The 17,594-nt window shown below is 36.7% G+C and overlaps 2 protein-coding genes across 3 annotated transcripts in view; both read left to right on the plus strand.

Moving 5' to 3' along the window:
* Positions 1–3,102, plus strand: part of LOC311085971 (NACHT, LRR and PYD domains-containing protein 3-like) — a 77,392-nt gene extending 74,290 nt beyond the window's left edge. For both annotated transcript variants that reach the window (XM_084118590.1, XM_084118591.1), the window contains one exon: positions 2,273–3,102. In XM_084118590.1, the coding sequence (XP_083974716.1) occupies positions 2,273–3,003 (731 nt within the window). In that variant the 3' untranslated portion in view covers positions 3,004–3,102. The remainder of the gene's footprint in view (positions 1–2,272) is intronic.
* A 6,727-nt stretch (positions 3,103–9,829) lies between these two features.
* Positions 9,830–17,594, plus strand: part of LOC311086380 (NACHT, LRR and PYD domains-containing protein 12-like) — a 78,278-nt gene continuing 70,513 nt past the window's right edge. Inside the window, exons 1-2 of the mRNA XM_084119246.1 lie at positions 9,830–9,915; positions 13,753–14,223. Of these exons, the coding sequence (XP_083975372.1) occupies positions 13,808–14,223 (416 nt within the window). The 5' untranslated portion in view covers positions 9,830–9,915; positions 13,753–13,807. The remainder of the gene's footprint in view (positions 9,916–13,752; positions 14,224–17,594) is intronic.

A 17,594-nucleotide genomic window follows, 5' to 3' on the forward strand; every position in this document is an offset into this window, starting at 1 on the left:
TATTAATCTTTGTTAATCTTAGTCAACCCTAACCCTGTATTTTTAATGTTACTTCACACAGTGCATTAAGCTAACTAATGTTAACAAATACAACTTTATTTAAATAATGTAGGCTACTAAATGGTGAAATTAACATTAATAAAGATTAATAAATGCTGTAGAAGTGCAGTTTATTAATAGTTAATGTTAACTGATCTAGTTAACTAGAGTTTAATAAATGGAACCTTATTGTAAAGTTTTACCAATTGTTATACACCGAACCGATTCAGTGTTGGACAGATCAGTTGTTTTAACCATTCATTAAAGTGAATCAGTTTAAAGGAGTCATTAGTTCGCGAATCGGACGTATCAGTAGCAGACGTTGTGTGATTATCCCGGCAGTTTTAGTACATCGCACAAGATTTGTCAACACAGAAAACATTTCATCATTGGATAGGATTTGTTTAGTTTATTGAAAGTGTTTTTTATGTCAGCTGAATGGGCGGAACGCTTTTCAGAGAAGAAGGAAAGGTAAAAAAGTTTTTTTTTTTTTTTTTTTTTGCACAATTCACACACAGCGGTAGCCTAATTCAGAAAAAAAATATCCGAATGCTCCACGTGAAACCTCGTTCTTCCGATCTTTTACCATTGTGTCAATTCTCAATTGATTTAGATTAATAAGCGCGAGGGAGTGAGAGAGAGCAAGACAGTTTGAAGACGCGCGCGCGACCGGGCCTCTCTCTCTGCTCGTTCTTTCAGTAATATGCGATTTTCCTCAGAGTTCAGACATACGTTTTTCACCCACACAAAAACAGATGTAAAATTCCGCGATGACACTAGATTCCGCGTTAATTTGCCAACTCCGCGATTCCGTATAGGGCCCTAAAATAGCTTGTGTGTGGGCACTGTAGTTTTTTTTTACGAGGCTACAGACTAGCTACTGAAGATTTAGGCCTAAATGACTGATCTCCCGGTAATATAGTGTCCTACTCTGCCCCTCCTCATGATGATGTATTTACAGCTGTTTCTATAGAAAAATGCTGTGTGTCACTCGCACGAGTGCGCCCAAATATTTTTTCACGTTCGCACGCCGAAATATTTACTCGCATATGCGAGTGAAATGGGCGCACTGTAGAGCCCTGTACTCCCGGCAAAGTTCTTTTTCGTTCTTGATTTAAGCCGGGGACACACTTAACGACTGTAAGGCCGATTATGAATGTAATTTGATACTTACGACTGATCACGGCCAAACACGGCGAGTTAGAGACAGTTGTGTTCAGTCGTTGTTCACAGACCGCCCTCTCCGTCAAAAGTATATGTACACCAGAGTTCCGACCGCTACTGTCTTTATACTTTAAAATTTAATCCCGCGCCGCATGATTCCTTATGGGCGTTTCACACAGTTTGCAGCGGTGAAATGTGTTTCTCTTTCCTTCAGTGATTCTGCTTGTTAACAGCAGGTGTTCATCACTAATGCTCAACAATCACTTATTTCACTTATTCACTTATTATTCAACATATTCACTGAATTATCTCACTGCAACACTGCATCAGTGTTACTTTTACTCTTTGTAGTGTGTATTTCCCTGTGGGGTTGAAAGGGTTAAGAGTGTAAGATAAAAAGACACACCCATGAAATGTATTTTAACAGTAATAAACTGAAAGTTATAAAACAGGTATATACTGGCAACACTGTTGCCAGTAGTTTACTGTAAAATGTATTTTTTGGGTCACCATTGTGCTGAAGAGTATAGCCTGTGCTTCAGTCCAGGAGAAGATCTACAAACAGTGATGATTTGTGTGTAGTTACTGGTCCAGTGGAAATCTCTTTATTTACAATAGTTTTTTTTAGTGGTCTTAAATTAAATAAGTTCACAGTAATACTTTGCTCACATTATTAATGCATTATACATTTTAGTTAATACATTAAAATGACAGTTGGTCAATTTAAGGCAGTCGGTTTCTGCAAGTGTAATTAGTTAACTTGAGTTTTAGTGCATTTTTACAGTACCATACTGTAGATTACAGTAAATAACTGTACAATTAACAGTATGTTACTGGCAACAGTGTTGCCAGTATTTTACTGTAAAAAAAACCTGGTAAGGTCTAACAGTGTAGCAACCACCTAGCAACTGTCAACCATCCAGAACACTATCTGTCTGTCTGTCTTTCTTTCTTTCTTTCTTTCTTTCTTTCTTTCTTTCTTTCTTTCTCAAGTCAACATCAAAGTTTGTCTTGAACTTTTTGATCTGGTTGTAAATGTTGCTGTTGTAATGTGTGTTCTTGTGTTCAGATGCCGTTGATCTCACACTGGATCCAAACACAACAAACACTCATCTCGCTCTGTCTGAGGAGAACAGAAAGGTGACGCGTGTGTTAGATAATCAGTCGTATCCTGATCATCCAGAGAGATTTGATGTTCATCAGGTTCTGTGTGGAGAGAGTCTGACTGGACGCTGTTACTGGGAGGCTGAATGGAGTGGAAATAATACTGATATATCAGTGTCATATAAAGGAATCAAGAGGAAAAGATGGAGAGATGACAGTGTGTTTGGACGTAATCAGAAGTCCTGGAGTCTGAACTGCTCTGATCACGGATTCTCTGTCTATCACAATAATAACTCCACTGATGTTTCTGCTGGTTCAGGATCCTGTAAGAGAGTAGGAGTGTGTGTGGACGTGTCGGCCGGCACTCTGTCCTTCTACAGCGTCTCTGACGCACACACACTCATACACTTACACACATTCACACACACATTCACTGAACCACTCTATGCTGGATTTAGTGTTTATTATGTTAACTCTTCAGTGTCTCTGTGTAACATTAAACACACACACAGTGACACACAAACACACAGATTAACACGCATTAAAAACTGTTTTGCTGTTCTTGTTTCTTCTCTCGTGTGTGTTTTTTGTGATCAGTGTATAAACTCACTGTCCTGTTGTGTGTGTGTATGTGTATGTATGTGTGTGTGTGTGTGTGTGTGTGTTGTGTCTGAACGTTTGTTGATGTTGGTTTGAAGATCTTGTTGATCATATTAAGAATATCTGCAGGATGTTTTCTGGTTTTTTGTTGTTTCTTTAAATATATTTGATCATCTGTCGGTTCCAGAAGAGGAAGACGAGCCGCTGAGTTTCTGTTTCCAGTTTCATTTGTTTGGTCACTTTTGTTGTCGAGTTATTGTGTTGATCTGAAGTCTGTAAAAGAGAGAGAATGACAGAAAGAGAGAGAGTTTGACTGGAACTGTTATTGATACACACACACACACACACACGCACACAGCATCAGGATGAAGATGTTTCTGTCAGTCTAACAGGAAAGAGACACAAATAGAGACACACTTGATGCTCAGGCTTCACTGTATTGTCAACATTAATATTGTGTAATATTTCTCAGGATGTATTTTCAGGAGATCATGTAATTTTACTGTATTAGAGTCACATAATGATCCAGCGTTCAGAAGCACTGCTAGAGAAACACGTGTTTATGACTGAACTCTAGACTGTATTAAATGTTGAATGAATGAAGAATGTTATCCTACACTCAAAAAAAAAAATTGTGTCTAAACATAAGATTTATGTATTTGAATTGCATGTAAAATTCCCATGCATTTGGATTACATAGTTGTAACATAAACCAATCAATACTCTGACAAATATAAATCACATTCAGTTTATTAATACAATTACATAAATCTTATCTGTTTCATTTATATATGACTTAAAAATATGAATCACATTCAGTCATATGTAAATGAAACAGGTAAGATTTATGTAATAGTACACAGAAAAACGCCCATGTTAAATTAACACTGCTCAGTGTTCATATGTGTGCACACTACAGAGTTAAAGCGGTGTTGAAGTTAATGAGATAATTAAGTGATGATTGAGCATTAATTATGAACACCTGCTGTTAACAAGCAGAATCACTGAAGGAAAGAGAAACACAAGAACTACAACTGACTTCAGCCACATTCTTAGATGAAATCAACTGAAGAGAAAAGAAGACATTAAATCTGTGAAGATCTCAGCAGAGGAGGATTAAACAACTCCACAAACAGAATTACCAGCTTCACTTATTACTAACCAGACTGACTTTATTTCATTTCCGTTTGAATGAAAACAATAGGTGTATTTTAAAGTCACCATGATGGTGGTTAGCGTTTGCTTTAGTTGGGCTCTTGACCCTTGACTCTTTAATATAAAATTTTCTCTGGCTGCTATAATTATGTGTTTATAAAACATGTTTGTTGCAGCAAAAAAGCCATGAGAAAAAGAGATCAGATGATGTTGGCTGTTTATTGATGATGATGACGACAAAGTCATCATCATGTAATTGCCTCATTCGCTGATCTTGTTCAGTGTCTAATGCTTTTTAATATTGTTTTATTCATAACAGAAGCCATTTGATTTTACAGCATGAAATCTAACAGTGTTGTTTATCAAACAATATACTTTTTTATTTATTTTTATAGTTAGTGCACAAAAACCTTTCATCTATGGCATTACTTAGACTCACACAGACATCAAGAAACAGCATATGAATCTCAACAATGGTGACAAAAGATACAAAAAATCCTGATGCATAATTTATTAATGCCGCAATGCATGCTGGGAGATATGGGTGAGTTTTGATTGGTGGTACCCAGCATGCACTGCAGTATGAAGCATTTCATTGATTGTCACCATTGTTGAGAGTCATACACTGATTCTTGATGTCCAAGTAACAATGTAGAAAGTTTAATGCACTAAATGTTTTTAAAATTCTTTATATTATTTGATTAACTGTTGGATCTAATACTGTCAGGTCACACAGCTACTATAATAAATAAAACAAAATCACATAACCCCAATAATCAAAGCATTAGACACTGAAAAAGATAAGTGATTCAGGCCACAATATGATGATTACACCTTCATCAATAAACAGCCAACATCACCTGATCTCTTTTTCTCATGGCTTTTTTGCTGCAACAAACGTGTTTTATAAACACATAATTATAGCAGCCAGAGAAAATTTTATATTAAAGAGTCAAGGGTCAAGAGCCCAACTAAAGCAAAGGCTAACCACCATCATGGTGACTTTAAAATACACCTATTGTTTTCATTCAAACGGAAATGAAATAAAGTCAGTTTGGTTAGTAATAAGTGAAGCTGGTAATGCTGTTTGTGGAGTTGTTTAATCCTCCTCTGATGAGATCTTCACAGATTTAATGTCTTCTTTTCTCTTCAGTTGATTTCATCTAAGGCTGTGTCTGAAGTCAGTTGTAGTTCTTGTGTTTCTCTTTCCTTCAGTGATTCTGCTTGTTAACAGCAGGTGTTCATAAGTAATGCTAAATCATCACTTAATTATCTCATTAACTTCAACACCGCTTAAACTCTGTAGTGTGCACACATATGAAAACTGAGCAGTGTTAATTTAACATGGGTTTTTTTCTGTGTACTATTACATAAATCTTACCTGTTTCATTTACATATGACTGACAAATATAAATCACATTCAGTTTATTAATACAATTACATAAATCTTATCTGTTTCATTTATATATGACTTAAAAATTTGAATCACATTCAGAGTATTGATTGGTTTATGTTACAACTATGTAATCCAAATGCATGGGAATTTTACATGCAATTCAAATACATAAATCTTATGTTTAGACACAATTTTTTTTTTGAGTGTTGACTCCACACTCAAATGGTTAAAGTGTTAAAATATGAGTGTTAAATGAACACTTAAGAGTGTTAAAATGAATGAGATAATTAAGTGATTAATTGTGTGATGATCGTCCATTATTGAAGACACCTGATGTTAACAAGCAGAATCACCAAAGGGGAAAATCTAATTTTAAGTTACCATTATGGTGATGAGTGTTTGCTTTAGTTGGGCTCTCGACCCTTAAACTACTAACTTTAGATTTTGTCTGGCTGTTGTAACTAAGTTATAACTGACAGATGAACAAAGATAAAAGGTGAGCAGGTGGTGTTGGTCATGTTTTGATGTAATCATCATTTGACCTGAAACACTAAACTCATTTACACTTAGTCATTTAGCAGATGCTTTTATCCAAAGCGACTTACAACAGAGGAGTAAAGTTTAGAGAGTGTTGATTGCAGCAGCCTGGTGGTTTTATAGCATACGATTTGTAGCATTTTCTATAGAATCCAAAATATTTCTTAAAAGTTCTGTTCAAAAGATTTTATTTAGCCACACAGACATCAAGATTCAGCCTGTGAATCTCAACAATGGTGACAATAATAAAGCATGTTGCAGTGCATTCTGGGTGCCACCAATCAAAACTCATTCATGGCTCCCATCATGCATTGCGTTATGAATAAATTATGATCTGAATTGTCTTAGTAATTTTCTTTTCCTAATTAAATATTTCGTTTGTCACCATTGTTGAGATTCATACACTCATTCCTGATGTCTGTTTGTGCCTAAACATTTTTTTTTTTATCAAAACAACTTTTAAGAAATCCTTTGGAATAAATTGAAAATTCTGGATTATGTTGTAGAATCACTTGATGATGTAATCAAAAATATAAATTTAAGTCAGAGATTAGGATCTAAATGAGTTTTGTGATTCAGGTCAAATGATGATTATATCAAAACATAATCAACAACGTCTGATCATCTTTTCTCTTTGTTCATCTGGGAGTTATAACTCAGTTACAACAGCCAAACAAAATTTAAAGTTAAACATGTAAGGGTCACAAGCCCAACTAAAATAAACAGTGATCACCACAATGGTGACTTAAAATAGTGATTTTCTCCTTCAGTGATTCTGCTTGTTAACATCAGGTGTCTTCAATAATGGTCACTCATCGCTCAATTAATCACTTAATTATCTCATTAACTTTTATCACTGGAGTTTTTGCTGTGTACCTTTTAGGAGAACATTCACAAACTGTTTTTTTGAATCATCACTTACTAATCACTGCATACTATTTTATTAAGTGAATCAGTGGGCATTATTCGACAATAAACATTTCAAACAGAATATTGTCACATGAGTCATGACATGACCTCATTATGCTTCATGTTTAATTCAGAGTCCAGTTTTCATATTGGAAATGAATTATTATTCAGTTTTGAGTAAAAAAAAAAACTATATTTGTCAATCGTCCACTAATATCACGGCTGATATTTCATCAAGTCAAGCACAATGCATTGTGGGATACAGTATTCAGTTCAGTGGGCTCTTCTAGCAAATGTATTTGATCATTTGAATAATCCAAACAGAAAATGTGCATAATGTGCTACGAGTGTGCTGTTACTTTATTTAGATGTAATTTCTAAACCCTCTTCAGACTAACAGACCCAGCAGAGCAGGACGAGACTCAGTTCAACACCCTGTGAACGACAAACTAGAGTTTTCTGGCTTTTAGTCCATGTCTGTTAGTTTTGAAGCCATTGATAAGCTTGTGTTCTCCAAAACATTGACAAAATTATATTTTTGCTCATATATTTAAAATCCCTAAAGCCAGAAAGCTGTTATGACTGTGCAACACACAACTTCCTGTTCACTAGACAGAAAAACACAGTTTACCTCTTTTCTTTAAGAAGAAATCAAAATAACATTTATTACACTTGTACAATAACACATAAATATTACAACAGATTGTTTTTTAATGCCATCATGAACACAGATGACACTATAACACTGTTTCTCTGGCACTGAGGGAGAATATCATCATTTATGACTGACATCAGGAACCGCACAAGTAATATCAATATGAAATGTCATCAATATGAAAACGGTACAGGTGTAGTTTCATCACATCAGCAACATGAACCATTTAAAACAGCACTTTCATAGTGATACTTTGGTTAAATATTAAACACTAATGTAGTTCTGGCTGATATTTACAGCAGTATTTGGATGTTATGAACAGAATGAAGCTGTAATTGTGTGTTTCCAGCTTGAGCTTTAAGGAAACTGAAATAACCCTGTCAGGACCACAACTATTTCTCACGAAACCAGAAGATGACGGACGGACAGATGCTAAACGAAAATAAAACACTGGTAAACACTGGTTTAAAACATGTGGTAAACTATATTACATTAAAGATAGAGAGAAAAGTGAGAAATAAACGCTACTTTGAATGGGAGATTTCAACATATAATTCTGGCCTTTTGAGACAAAGAGTTTGAGAGCAGAAGCAACAAGAACAACTTAAATAACAGCATGAATGAATCAGTTGAATTGCCTTTACTTTGGTTTCAGCACAATATTAGAGTTGCAGATTTGTCTGAATGGATCAATGAGGAAAGATCAGCTCAATGATGGAGTCGAGCGTCCAGGCGAGTCTGTTCTGGTTCTCAGCATCTGGTGATGAAGCTCCTGGATTGGGTTTTGGCCACCAGTAATCGCAGCGAATTGCTGGACGTCCGGATGAGTTCTCTTCCACTGACAGGGAAAGACAGAGCAGAGGAGGGTTATTCTGTCCGTTTCAGAGTCAAGAACGTCCATCATCTCATCTGTGAAACCTCAGAAACCGATAGTGTTTAATCTTATAAAGTGCTAGCATTAGTTGTGCTGCTTTAATGCTGATTTACATTTAAAAAAAAATACAAACATAAACTATTGTAAGAATGTAAGAATAATGTGAAATGACAACAAATAAAACACAAAAGTAATACATCCAGAAACATTATGAAATCAAATTAGTAATTTTGGCACGTAATAGTAAATGTCAAAATGCAAAACGTAACAGTCCTAAAATATGCTTAATTTCTTATCAATGGAAGTTGTAAGATAAAATTAAAATGTATAAAATGCCACTTCTGGCAATTGCAAAAAAAAAAAGAAAAAGATCTCCCGTTTCCAAAAGGCGTGGATGTATTTACACCAGCAAAGAAATTAAATTGCACTTTATTTGTGGCCTCTGGACAATAAAATATTGGAGCTTTTTGGCCAATTTTCGTATGCGGATCTTTTTTCTGATTTTTGAGGTTTTTTGGACACTGTTTTACACACAAGTTTGTTCATTATTCTGTTTGGGACTAGTGTTTGGTGCTACACCTTTCCATTCTCAGAAAGCTTTTAGTGGAAAATAAACTTAAAACTTGTATTGTTTGGAAGTCACGTCTCTGCCTTTTAATCCAGACCCTTAATCCAGGGTCCTTCATATCATTGTAACCGCATTTGGGGTGTTTATATTTTATTTTCCTGGATGGTGAAATAACCTATTACCTGTAGCCTGGCTTTCTTAATACTTTTAGCCAAAGGTTACAAATAGATCAAAACTTCACAATTTATTTGAAAGAACATTTGTAACATTATAAAAATGTCTTTAATGTCACTTTTGATCTATTTAATTTACTGTGTCCTTGCTGAATAAAAGTTATAATTTATTTTTATTTTTATCGTTCTTCTGAACATTATTTGATGTTTTTTAAATTAGCTTCACAATGTTAATTTACATTATATTGCATGGATACAAATATTTTTTTTAACATGGGGTTCCTGCTCTTTGACAACTGTCCCGCTCTCCTCAATGACATGAAAAACACTTTACAATCCAGCTATAGTATGGCGATATTTACATAGACCTGCTTGTGAAGAGGTATATTAAAGCTTAGGTGTCCCACATCGCCCTAATTAACCCAATTCATCTATCAGTTAAAAAGCGATTTATTCATTTATATTTTTACTTTTGAAATAAATAAGTACTCACTTCTTTATTTCATTTTAAGTTCACTTCTAGTCTCTAGTTTAGTGCAGTAGAGTGCGTAGAGCACGTAGCTCGACGTCATCACGTTCAGTCCAGTTTGGGGCGGGGCTTGATGTTGAAGATGACTCGGAACTCACCTGTCACCCAATCAATACCTGTCTCTGTCTCAGAGTGAAACCGAAAGCGGTCGATTCAAACAAACAGGCGCCATTTCAGAAAATTCAAGATCAGGAATGGCCTCAAATGTCACGGTAAGTTTGTTAAAACGTTATCTATAATATCAATAGCAGTAACAATAAAATCTATCTATAGATAGAGCTTTGCGTGTAAATATGTCGAACTCAAACACGTTAAAGCTAACTGTTAGCTAACTGCTACTTCACGGTGGGAACTGTAATAGCCTATCTTAACTTACTCATGAAAATGGATAAACGTACACAGATTGTATTTCTGATTGTAATTTGCTGTGCTCTAACCTGAAAACATCCATAAACTAAATAAAACGATGAAACGTTAACGAGAAACAAGTAGCCTAAGAGCAAAATATACTGGGCTGAGAACAAGGCAACCATGCCTTGAACGTAGGCCTACATTCACTCTTATTTGTGTCTTATATGTTAAAAACACAACACGTTTCTTGTCTCGTCACATTCATTTATGAATAACATGGATCATGTAAATTATAGCATTTTTTCAATTACAAATAGCGAAATGCCATTCAAATTTTTTGAGTAGTTCACATCACTGTATCCCAACTAACTGGAAACATTCTCATATCTAACGTTTTCTAACGTTCTCAAAGTTATAAACAAATGTTCTTCCTGTAACGTTAATAGAACGTTTGTTCAATGTTATCTGGTTCTATTTTATCTATAAACACTTCATTTATTATGATTTATTAGCTGTTTTCCACACTAATTATTATGATTTATTAGCTGTTTCCATTACTATCCTTATGAGGACATTTGGTCCCCAAGTAGGGAAAACCAGGTACACACACACACACACACACATGGGTACATTATCAGAATATTGAAAATACAAAACTTTGTCACACAATGCACAATAGGAAAAAAACATAGTTAAATGAAACAGTCCAGGTCAGAAAGTTTATGAAATTAGAATAATCTAGTATTGCTGGGCGGTATGACCAAACATTTATATCACAGTATTTTTCAAAATTATACCGGTTTCACTGTATATTTGGTATTTCATGACTGGGTGTTAAAGGGACACTAGGTAACTTTTTAACCTTAACTGAACAGCTTCGGAGTCAGTGGAATGGTTATATTCCTTATTTTGGGTTGAATGGTGGTGGTTTCGCACCCCCCTGGTGCCGAGAGCGGAAAAAACTCACTTGCAACTTTGGGCTGGCGGGTCGGTGGCCTCGCCGTCAGGAAGTATCGCGTGATATCAGGTCTCGCGATGTAACGAATTGCTTTACGGCACTGCACACAAAGCTAGGAAAGCTTGTCGGAGCGGAGGACGAAAGAAAGAGGAAACGGCAGACTGACCGAGCAAGGAGTCAGACTCGAGTAAATATCGTTCTTGTTGATGGACTAGTAGACATCTTCAGAGGTTATCTGTGCCTGTTCGATGTCCGACGCTTTGTAACGCGTTCTGTCAGGAGGAGAAATAGGGATAGCTCACAGATGAAGTTATTACAGAGGCCAGACAGACTCACGGAGGCGATTGGCATCTCACAACTTGCACTTTATTCCCCAGTCGAACTCGTGTAACTGTCTGTCACCCGTTCTACCATCCACATCTTTACTTGATAAAAGTAGGATAAGAATGAGCATCAAACTGAAATAACCCGCATACGGGTGTTCGAGGTGCACATACAACACAGACTGCCGACGACAGTTCAACAGGGCGCGCGCAGCTCTTAAAGGGGCCACACCTTATTTCCACTCATTACAGCTTCCATCCTACTGAACAGGTACCGGTATAGAGGGAGGAAGGGATCAGGCCGTGAGTGCAGAGACGGCTCTGCGCGAGTGGTATTTACGACAGTAACGTTAAATACAAGTACTCCACAGCGACTCTAGGGGTCGCTGTTTGACAAAAACGGAAAGCTGCATAGTGTGCCTTTAACCACATTTTCTACTGATTGAGATAGGAAATACTTAGAATGCCCTATTTTACTGTCATGAGTGAATATTGTAGAATAATTCCACACTAGTATTAATACAGGTTAGTAAGGCCCCAGAAAATGATGCTGTTTATGATGCTGTTTACAAAGAGGTGCTTCAGGAGCCAGAAACAGCGGTTTCCCTCGGTAAAGGCTGAATACAAAGCAGCGCAGGGCTCATAAACACTGCTTTATCAGTAAAGATCAAGAAAGATTAAATGAAAATTACATCGAAACTAACTTGAAGACAATCTGTTCCCTTCAAAGATGCATTCATATAAAAACACCAGCACCGCATTTTGACTTTGAAACGTGCAGTGCTCGTGTTTATTCAACGATGTCAAAGGCTTTTGGAAAATCTATTTGTGGTGGACTGTGTTGATATTGTGAACTAGTGTATGGGAAACACTGTAATATAATTTGACAGCTATCAATTATAGTTTAACCAATCCATCTTTACCGTCACACTTAGTAACACATACAGCTGTGCCAAAGCCACTAGATGACAAGCCTGCAACCTTTATCAAAAAAGCATAACCCCTAATCAGTGCCGGCCCGTGGGGTTGTGGGGCCCTAGGCAAGATCATGAAAATTGGCCCCTCTGGAGTAAAAAACTCTCATAACAATTTTATGAAGGAAGAGAAAGCACATGATGACAATTTCAATATTTAAGTTTGTAAATGTGTATTAAGTGTAGCATTCAACATGCATATGAAAAAATATTTACATGAAACTCAAATAAATGAAATAAAATGTATGAATTGTACATAAAAAAAATTATATATACTATAAATTATATATATAGATATATATATATACATATAAAAAATTAGGCTATAGATTGCTCAATATTTAAGTGTATAAAAGTGTAACATTCAACGTACATATGAAAAAACACTAAGAAACTAAGACATTTCAGCATAGCCCCTAGTACATAAAAGACAGAATTATAATATTTTTGCTCAAAATTATAATAGTGATTATTAATGACCATTATTCTCAGTTGAGAAATTGCAGAGAAAGAGACAGTTAACGTAAATTAATTGCATAATTAGCATATCAAAAGGGGATAAAACGGCCATTTTGCATGCTCTTTACAACCTACCCTTCACCTAGGCCTGAGATGGCCCGCCTTAATTTAAACAACTACGATAACTTCATCAGAGGGTAAAAATCTATACAAAATGCATGGGTAGATAATTCTTAACACGCTGAATGCGACCGCCTATATCGCCTAATGGACAGGCCGAAGAGAGGACGTTTTTTATGAATGGATGTCAATGGAGAGGAGGCTTCACTGCACTGAATAAACCGCTTTTGTGAGGAAACACCTTATCATTTAAGTAATCGACAGCTTGTACGCTAATCTTCAACATGATTTACGCTAAACAATATATTTGTCGGGAACACCATATAACACTATATAACAATATAACACCAATTATAGAACATTTATTCACAAGACCAACGCGCTAATAATCCACATGAAACTGATTAACGTAAGCTGTAACTGACTGTCATAAAACTTTGAACTGTGTGCACTGACGTCACTGCCATTACACAATAGGCTGAGGTGCATCATGTGATCCAAGTTAGCCGTTACGCTTTCTCCAGTGGTAAGAGATACAGACCCTCTTATCTCCCTAATATAGGACCATCTTTGGCTGTGCCATCATCACCACAGTGCAACAATGAAAAGAGACTATGTGACCGCAATACTTTAGACGGGATAAGAGACTCCTCTCAAACAGTGTCGCGCCACGTTCTGAACGTTGTGTAAGCGACATACACTGGTATGGCAGTATATTAAAAATTCATATCATAGCAAAAATAAAAACCGGTGTTCTGTATGAACCGGTATACCGCCCAGTATCTAGTAAAACCCAAGAGATTCATTTTAATTTAATTGTAAAAATTCAATGTATTATTCTTGTTTTTTTCTTGCCAAATACAGGCCTGAAATCATATCTGTCATCTAGGAAGAAGAGAAACAGAAACCTGCCTATAAAATGAGTGTGTATGAGGAGAGAGAGGAGGACAACCGTACCTGTGAAATGAGTGTGTATGAGGAGAGAGAGGAGGAGGCGTCTGTTCACACTCAGAGAGCAGCTTCTCCAGGATTCAGCTGTGTGTCTATGAAGAGTAACAACTCCATGGTTCAGCCCCCTGTGTTCAGTGATGGACCATCTTCAGGATTCAGCTGTGTGTCTATGAAGAGTAACAACTCCATGATTCATCAGCCCCCTAATCTCAGTGATGGACCATCTTCAGGATTCAGCTGTGTGTCCATGAAGAGTAACAACTCCATGATTATTCCCCCGATGTTCAATGATGGACCATCTCCAGGATTCAGCTGTGTGTCTATGAAGAGTAACCACTCAATGTTTAATCCCCCTATGTTCAGTGATGGACTCCCTGACTCTGTGTGAGTATCATTCATATCTGTTAGAGCTGCACGATTCTGAATAGACGACTGAAAAAAAAAACATGTCATTTACTAGAGCTTCTGACAAAATGTTAATTGCTGCACTGCAGTCTATTTAAAAAATGTCTAATCTTTGGGGGGGGGGGGAATTTGGGATTTTTTTTTTTTCATCTCTTGAATGAATGTTTGATGTACAATTTTTTTTTTTTTTTTTTTTACAGTCTCTTGTCGCGACTTAATGGTGTAACAATGTAATTCATACAATCTTTATTTGAAGTGAAATTATTTAACAAGATAAATCACTCACTCCTTTGTTTTCTGAGTAAAAAGCTTTTCTAATGTGAAAAACTATAGAGCGGGGCTTGACTTTTTCCAGTGATAAAAATTCAACCGATAACCAGGTTATTTTGGAGAATGGAAACAGTGTATTGGGATCTGAAGAGATGAAAATCCTGTTTTGCTCCCGTTTTCTCTATATTTGCTGTGCGTTTGTGTGGGGTTATATGACAGGTTATAACCTTGGTCAGTAGACGCCATATTGAATGTTACGTGGATAAAAACGAGACGGTGAGGGACAAACCTACAGCCTTTACAATGGCATTCAGTGTGTATAAAGATCAAAGATCAAAATAGTTCAAAACTATTTTTTTATGGTTGTTTTTGTCTACAAAATGTTTTGGAAAGATGTTTTGTCAGCAGAACAACTGTACAATCCATCGAAAACACTGTACTCCTATTCATAATATACAGCCTTGTTTTCATTCGTGTCAAAAGATAAATATGATGTTAGCATGTTTAATGTTTTTATAGTTAAAACATTACATTATTTACAAACTTCTCAAAGTTTTTATTTACAAAGCTTTTTGAAGACATGTTAACAGTTACTAATTGCAAGCAATAGGACAATAAATACAATAGATCAAATATCCAAAAGAAATGAAACAATGCTTTAAGTTTTCCAGGTGGGTCTATAAACTAATAAAATACTACAGATATAAGTCATCAAATGTAAAAATAAAATGTATATTCTATAGGCCTATTGTGTGAATTAAATATGCATTGATTCTTATTAAAGCTACCAAGTTATTCGGTCAAGAGCAGTAGCCGTGTTTCCATTACCATTCAAATTCCGCAAATTGAAATTACGGACAATGGAAACACGTCAATTTTGCTAAAACTCTCATATATCGCAAAAAATAAGAAAAATAAATAATAAAGAAATATTTTGCAAAACTGCAATGGAAACAGTTTTTTCACATTTACAAGTCACCTGGTGTAACGCCATCATTTCGCAATAGTTTTTTATCAACATTTAGAAAATATCGCAAAAGTTTTGCACAAATCTATAATGGAAACACAGCTAGTAAGTGTTTTTCTCTTTTCTGTCTTTCATTGTTTGATTTAATGTCACAGACAGCACCAGGGTTATTAGGCTGCTGTCACTTCAAGACCTGATGGACAGATCTGAGATGACACCATATATTTCCCCAACTGTTTTCTTTCACCTAAGACATAACCGACTGTGTTTACATTAATATGAACCGTGATGGGCATTTTTGACACATTTTTGTGTGTATTTGATCATGTAGAAGCACAATAAGACGCGTGTGCTTCAGTTATCTTTTGCGTCTTATTAGGGCCCAAGCCCTGAAAGGGCGAAGGCCCTATTGTTTTCGGTAGGATTATTATTATTAGGGCCCAAGCCCTGAAAGGGCGAAGGCCCTATTGTTTTCGGTAGGATTATTATTATTATTATTATTATTATTATTATTATTATTATTATTATTATTATTATTTTGTCAACCTTTCGGGCACTTTTGGGGCCCTTAACATGCTCGAAAACTCTTGAAATTTTGCACACACGTCAGAACCCGCGGCCATCAGGGCCGGACTGAAGCTGGTACCCGGGCGTGGCAGGAGGGCTCGACAGCGCCCCCTGGAACGGGATCCAAACACGTGTCCATAAATCAAACACGCTTGCATGTAATAATATGAAACTCGGTACACATATAGATCTCATTGGGCCGAACAACTTTCGTGCTCTAAGTTTTACGCCAGCCAAACAGGAAGTTGGCTATTTAGCGTTGTTTGGAAACGCATGCTGTGGAATTTAATGTACTCCTCCTAGGGAATTCATCGATTCGCCTCCAAACTCGGTGTGCATGAAGTCAAGACATTGAGGATGCTAAATTGCGGACGGATTTTTGATATCTCGAACGGTTTGGCCGTGGCGAGGAAACAAATTTATGGCGAAAAAATGAAACAGGAAATGTGTTATAACTTCTGCATACATTAACTGATCTTGATGAAACTTCAGCAGTGTGTTCGTTGTAAGAGGCCGATCACATGGATGTGACTATTGTGAGTCAAAGTTATAGCGCCACCAACAGGCAGCAGGAAGTACATCACTTTCAAAATGCTTTGAAATCAGTGTCTTATTTTTACCCGATTTGCTTCAAACTTTATGCGTACAATGTAGACACACGGCAGATGTAAACCTGTGAAAGGATTATTGATATCTTAGATACTGTTGCCGTGGCAACGCATCAAACTTTAATATTATTTTTTGATGCTTTTGAGACTCTTAACATACTTGAAATTGCATGAAACTCAAAAGACACATCACATTTATTAGCCCGTAGACATGTGCAAAGTTTCAGAAACGGGCGTGGTGGAATGGCTCAGTAGCGCCACCTTTAGTCAAAAATGGGGGCTTAGTTTTTCCTAGAATCACAAAACTTGGTATGTGTATTGTTCTCATCAAGACGGACAACTTTCTAATTTACATGAACCATCTCCGACCAACAGGAAGAGAGATATTTTGGTTTGAATGTGGATTTTCTGAAGAATTTTCTCTCCCTCTCTCTGTGTCTGTGTGTGTGTGAGGGGAGGGGGAGATTTGACTATTGCTTTTATATTGTTAATCAAGGTTTCAGGGGCTTTTGGGGTCCTTAACGTGCTCAAAAACTCTTGAAACTTTGCACACAGGTCAGAACCCACGGCCATCAGGGCCGGGCTGAAGCTGGTACCCGGGCGTGGCTGGGGGGCTCAACAGCGCCCCCTTGAACGGGGTTCTAAAACTTGATCCATATATCAAACACGCTCGCATGAATTAATATGAAACTCGGTACACATATAGATCTCATCGGGCCGAACAACTTTACCCCGGTCAAGTTTTACGCCAGCCCAACAGGAAGTCGGCTATTATGGGTTGTTTGGAAAACGCTTGCTGTGGAATGTGAAATACTCCTCCTAGAAAATTCACCGTGTCCCCTTCAAACTCGGTGTGCATGTAGTCAAGACTTTGAGGATGCTAAATTGCGGACGGATTTTTGATATCTCGAACGGTTTGGCTGTGGCGAGGAATCGAA

Source organism: Abramis brama, assembly GCF_963993115.1.
Source record: "Abramis brama genome assembly, chromosome: 1".
Lineage (NCBI taxonomy): Eukaryota > Metazoa > Chordata > Actinopteri > Cypriniformes > Leuciscidae > Abramis > Abramis brama.